Source organism: Nematolebias whitei, chromosome 12 (genome assembly GCF_014905685.2).
Source record: "Nematolebias whitei isolate Nwh7 chromosome 12, NemWhi1, whole genome shotgun sequence".
NCBI lineage: Eukaryota > Metazoa > Chordata > Actinopteri > Cyprinodontiformes > Rivulidae > Nematolebias > Nematolebias whitei.
Window position 1 is genome coordinate 14732831 of NC_056509.1, and position 6663 is coordinate 14739493.

At 40.0% G+C, this 6663-nt stretch overlaps 1 protein-coding gene across 1 annotated transcript in view; it reads right to left on the reverse strand.

Annotated features, from left to right (window-relative positions):
- Positions 1-3510: 3510 nt before the first annotated feature.
- Positions 3511-6663, reverse strand: part of LOC119418760 (zinc finger protein 292) — a gene marked incomplete at its 3' end in the record, with an annotated part of 51847 nt that continues 48694 nt past the window's right edge. The window contains 1 exon segment of the mRNA XM_037686096.1: positions 3511-3647. Coding sequence (XP_037542024.1) covers positions 3511-3647 — 137 coding nt within the window.

Below are 6663 nucleotides of genomic sequence, written 5' to 3' on the forward strand. Positions count from 1 at the left end.
CCAAAATCGGAATTGGCAGGTCAGACTTTTTAGAAATTGGTGATCGGCCAGAAAACTGCAATCGGTGCATCCTACACAGCACACATGCGACAGTGTATAAACTCAAAGCGAAAGAGTTACCTGCCCCTCTTCCTCTTTAACAATTTTTTTTTTTAAGTTTGTCAAAGCACAATTTGTGTGTGTGTGTGTGTTTTTTTAAATACAAAAGTAATGTTTAATAAATGTTAGGACTCTACTGTTTGCTAACAAGTCCTCCGCTCTGGACGCATTTCACCCACAGCACGCATGCAACAAAGAGTATAAACTCAAAGCAAGAGCGACACCTGCCCCCTCTTTCTATTTTTGCGTTGACACCACTTCGTCTTTAAAAATCATTTCAAATCCTACAATGTTCCGGGAAAGACGGAGCTTAACAAGAGCACGGTTGTTTGCAAGAAGTGTAAAATAAAATTACGGTACAGTATTTTGGAAATACGACAAAATGCACGGAAGATGAAAGCGAAGCAGCCGACCAGCGAACTCTGCAACAAACTTCCAGGCTTCCCCAATGGCTGCAAATATTTCCCTCTCCATCTCCTGCTATATCACAAAGGATTTACAATCGGACAGCTCAGTGGAAGGCGAGGGGTTCAGGTTTATTTTTAATACGCTGGATTCAATGTACGTTATTCCTTCATGTAGATTTTTTTTTTTTTTGCAATAAAGCAGCACCATAACTTCACCATGAAACAACAAATGGGAGAAGCTCTGATGCAGCTGCAGCTCAAAGGCAACAGTTTTTTCTAATATTATACTAAAACTTATAGACAAGTTATAAAATTAACTTAATGCAATACGTCTTTTAACAGGTTGAACAGGCCACATGAGACACATTGCCAGGAGCCAGTTCTAAATTATACAATTTAGATGGTTTACAAATCACGGTTCAGAAGAGGTTTTTGTGCAAACTTGCACAGGTTTTGAAATTTTGTTAAATTTTTACTAAATATGAATCAATATGGTTATAACTGTGAAGTCTGTATATTCATATTAGGTTAAGTTTTGAAAATATAGCAAATGTTGGAGCAATATGGTTAAACATAACTGAAGTCTGTATTTTATGTTGAGTTAAAGGTTAATGTACTATGGTAGGCTGAGGTCTGTTTACTTTTGTATTTATATATTTTGAATTATTTGTCTGTGATGGACTGGAGACCTGTCCAGGTGTCCCCCACCTCTCACAAAGTGATAGATGATATGGGCACCAGTGACACCTGTGACTTGAAAAGGAAGAAGTGGGTAAAGATGATGGATGAATTATTTGTTCCTAGATTTTTTTATTTTTTAGAAAAATTCAGGCAACTAAGCTAACCTAATACTGGTAATTTAAGTTACAGAATTTTATGCACTCCTATATTTTTTCCTATTTTTGGTATAAATATAAAATTAAGAAAAAATATTTGATACAGTAAGGAACCTAAAATGATTGTTTTAAATAAATGTTCTTTTTGTTTACATTGTTGTTTAATCTTTTCAGCTTGACTGAATCAAAATTTATAACCATTTCAATGGAAAAATCGTTTCTGAATCGTATCGTGACACCAAAAATATCGGAATCGAATAGGTTCGCCAGACACTGAGATTCGCACCCCTAATTGAAACAATGAACAGAGAAGGTGTAGTGTATCTAAAATGCTCGATTAGCTTCAGCTACACTACAGTCATATTTTAATAACGGGTTCTCTCTTTTTCGAGCTACTTGACAGATATGTGACGGAGATACTGTGCGTAGATGGTTTAATCAGTGACATGAGACGTTAATTTTCTTTGACCCATCAAAATAAATGTGGTCATTTATTAACAGAATCAAAATTTAACATCAAAACTTTTTTTTTTTTTTTTTTCATTTAGCCTTTATTTATACAGGTAGTCTCATTGAGCCACGAGAACTCATTTTCAAGAGAGACCTGTTTAGGGAGCACATGGTGGGGGTTAAGGGCCTTGCTCATGGGCCCAGAGTGGGGCGAATGAGGGTGGGGGCAAGTGTGGGTGTTTCACCTACCCCACCCACAATTTTGATGTTGTCGGGGCCGGGGCGTGAACCGGCGATCTTTGGATCACAAGCCCACCTCTCTAACCTCTGCGCCACCACTCCCCCTTAGGACTCCGGTTCTATTTTGTGGGTTTTAACATCAAAACATTGTACACTTGATTAGACTGATCTGGTTCTGATTAATAAAACTTGGCACGTTTTACTTAATAAAAACAACAGACATTTCTGAAGGCATCTGGATTAATTACTGGCAAGATAGAAGTTTAAAGATGGGAAATGAAGGAGTTTAAATGGAGAGAAAAGATGGATGAGGGAAAGTGTGCTGACTAGGAATGGCACCCTTCATCCGACCCCAGCTCAGCCCCGGTACACTCGGTAGTGAAGCGACTCGTTACCTTTGCAGAAGATAGGTCAGCTCCGGTACGGAGTTCCATTTCAATGCTACCTTTCAGCGTCTCCGTTAAGGATGGCTGAGAATCGTCCTAAGTAGTGACGGTACTCCGTTCAACAAACACGCTCATCTCCCGGGTGGATACACATCAAGCTGTGAGTCCGTCAGTGGTTCCACTCAGATGTGGAAGACTCCATAGTCCCAACTCGACTCAGAAGACTGAAGACTGAGACAAACTCAGAAGAGACTCAGAAGAACTCAAAAGACTCAGAGCAACTCCAAGAGAACTAACAGTTCCAGGAAGTGTCGACTTTTAAAGAGTTCTGCTCCCGGTCACTTTTAGGAAGTCCTGATTGGTTGAAGCAACCAACAGGGGTGTGGTTCTAGTGATGTCAAAGGGTTTTTACAAGTCGAGAAAACAGCAGAAATGTTTAGGAACAGAGAGAAAGTTTTGACGAAGTGAGAAACACTGCAGGTGCCAGTTCTCTTGTTTTTTTCTTGTTTGAGAGCTTTAAAAACACGACAGCCTGTTCCAACAACTTGTTTTCGAATGTCTCCGACTTTTGACCGACATCACTCTCATTTCAGACAGAAGATCAAAAAATGCATAATTACTTTGTAAAATAGACATTTAACTTGATTTCTAATTTGAATGAGGATTAAAAAATCATTAATACTGTTTCACAGTTGATTTAAAATGAGTGGTTCACTTCAACATTTAAAAATGGTATGAACTAAACACACTTTTGATTATCAAGATATTGTAAAATAGTAATGATAATATAAAAAAGAGAGTGTTCTTTCAATTGATTAGTTCAGGATACAATTAGAACGTCTCTGGATGAGCTAATTTGTATTTCTGGATTCAAATCAATGAAATAAGAGTTCCTGTCCCATGAAGGTCTTCAGAGGCAGGTTTTGATCGGAGGCCTAGTTCACTACAAAGGTGTTTCTTTATTTAATATATATTTTGTAACACACAATACCTGACTGCTTGAATGTCTACTAGCTGCAACCCCGAGGATGTGATTGTGTGCGTCTTCTCTACAATGAAACTACAAAGAGAAAGAAGTCCCAAACGTCTTACCAAGCACAATATGTGTCTCCATGAAGAATCTGCCGGGTCAGAAAGGCAGAACATAAAGTGAACGCTGCTTGGTCATCTCCATCCGAGTCCAGGTTACAGATCATCTCCAGAGCATCACGACAGTCCTCCTTAGAAAGCTGTAAGATGAAGAGGGCTCATTAGGTTCACCGTAAATTAAACATTCACACATGACAACTACAAAGATTAATATTTTATTCACTTGAACAGTAGTCCCTCACTACTTCGTGATTAGACTTTCACAGACTCACTCTTTTGTGGTTTTTAACATAAAATAAAGAAAAAAATACTTCAGAAAGGTGCTACCATTTTGTGGTTTTCTTTCAATAAGCCTACACTGTAACACAAGTCAAAAGAACTACACCACCCAGAAGCCAACAGTGCTTCTAGCCGCCGGTTTCTACCAAAATGGAGGTAAAGTTTTGTAACGTAAAGCCAGAAGTTACGATCTATCTATGAAGCTCACAGAACTGGCAGGAAAGTCTCAAATAATCCTGAAGCTTCCTGAAGCTCAATTATCCATGCAAACATCTGGACGGGACGGTGGACTTTGTCACTGCAGGATAGATCCGCAGAACTGGAACTGAGCCGGACCGGAACTGAGCTGCTGTTCTACAGAGCAAACGAATACCCATATAAAATTTAGAAGTACTGTACAGTACATATCAAATTCAAGCAGCTTTACTGTCATTCGCATCACATTTGGTACAAGGTGGAACAAAATTATGTACTATGGGTTCCAGTTACACCCCAAAATAGCAAAAATATATAGTATAAAAAGAAACAGTATACAAGGATCTAAGATATACAATAAACACTAATATTGTAAATAAAACGATGTAACAGGAGCAGCCTGAACAAGTCTGTGGTGAGCAGATGGGTATGAATGAATACAGCATGAAAGTCAGCAGAATGAGATAATCAGCAGCACAGTCACATATCAACAATTAAAGTGACATTACAGTGATTTTCCTGGTTAGACATTGATGAGTCTAACAGCTTCAGTGTAGAAGCTGTTCCTCAGTCTAGTGGTTCTACACTTAATGCTCCTCAACCTACATCCTGTGGGGCAGTGGGGCAAAATAGTGTGTGCTGGGTGAGTGGGGCCCTTCATGATGCAGGTGGCCCTCTTCCTGCATCTTGAGGTGTAGATGTCTGTGATGGTGGGGAGGCTGACTACAACAGACTTCTGTGCAGCCTCCATGCCACATGTTGATGCTGGAGCACAGGATGCTCTCCACTGCACATCTGTAGAAAAAGGTGAGGACTGAGCTTCCCAGACCAGCTCATCTAAGCCGTCTGAGGAAGTAACGTCTCTGATTAGCTTTCTTGATCAGGCTGGAAGTGTTGTTGCCCCAGCTGAGGGTGTCATTCAGGTGCACACCCAAGTAGTACTTGTAGATGGAGACCACTTCCACTGCAGATCCTCCTATGTTCCGGGGGGGGGGGGGGGGGGGGGGGGTTTGCTCCGTCTGAAATCCATGAACATCCCCATCTTCTTCATGTACGCATGTTGTTAAAATTGCATTGCATAGGTTTAAGAGTTTGGAACAGTGCAGGAGTGTGGGGTTTACAAAGCCTTAAAATATATAGTTTTGTGATTTAAACTTTGTTGATGATGTGAAACATATTGCATGTTAATAAAGTTGAACTGAGGACAATTTCAAGTGAATATTTGCTCCAACATAGCTCTCTTCGACAACCTCCTGCACCTCGGGCCAAGGTGTATGCTTGTTTGAAACCGGTCCACCTCTGGTGGGAGGACAGCTTCTCTTCGCAGGAAAAATAAAAACAAAAACTCGGTTGTTGTGTAGTGAACTAGACCTCCGGCATCAATCTGTCTCTGAGGACCTTCAGGGGACAGGAACTGTTATTTCATTGATTTGAATCCAGAAATACAAATTACCTCATCAAGAGACTATTTAATTGTATCCTGAATTAATCAATTGAAAGAACACTCTTCTTTTTTATATTATCATTACTATTTTACAATATCTTGATAATCAAAAGTGTGTTTAGTTCATAATATTTCTAATGTTGAAGTAAACCACTCATTTAAATCAAATGTGAAACAGTATTAATGATTTTTAAACCTCATGAGACTCAAGGTGCATTCACACTAGCCCTGTTTAGTCCGCTTTAATCAAACTTTAGCTTGTTTTCCTTGAAAGTCCGGCTCGTTTAGGGAGGTGTGAACGCGCCATCGAACTCTGTCATGGAACAAAAAGGCGAACTCTGGCCTGGGCTAAAACCTAGGTCTCGGTCCGGTAGAAGCGAACTCCAGCGCAGTTCGAGTACAGTGTGAATGTAAACAGACCGAGCCCCGCTCCGCAGGGTAAACAAACACGCATTTCTCTGACCTTATATGGAACCGTCAGCTGCCTTGTGTGGAAAAACAATATTCTCCATGGTCTTCTGTCTCATCTTCTGCTCATGCTAAGTCCATTTTTGAAAAATGACAAAATATAACTCCTAAAACTGCTAAAACTTGATGCCACTTCGTTTTTATTTTTATTTACAGAAGAAGAAGACGACGTGTCTTCAGAGGTTTTGCGTAGTTTCTTTCAGTAGTTCTTGGTGCAACGCCCCCTCAGGCGAGCGGGGGAATAGGTTGGTTCAACAGGTTGACTCGACAGCACAGTGCAGTGTGAATGCAAACTCACCAGCTCAAATGTAAACAAAAGCTCATGAATATTGGTCCCGAACCGAGTCTACCGGACTATCTAGTGTGAAAACGACCTTAGATCATACGTTAAACGTCTATTTACGGCAGGCAATATTCCTGATGATTATATCCATGCACTCTGGTTCTGCCCACCCGTTCAGAGGTTCTGGGTCCAGGTTTGTGAAGACTTGTCTAAATGTCTGAAATGTAATATTCCACTCTCTCCATCTGTTTGCTTATTGGCTATCTTGGAAGATGTTACCCTGGAAAAAAATACATGTCGCATGATTTTCACTGCCTTATGCATCGCAAAGAAAACCATACTCCTGAATTGGAAAAATAAAAATAATCTTAGCATTATTCAGTATAAAAATCTTCTGTTAGATCATATTAGTCTTGAAACAGCATCTGCCGACACATTGGATCAATCTCTGTGGGCTCCTTTGATCGGCTCCGTTACATAGTGAGGG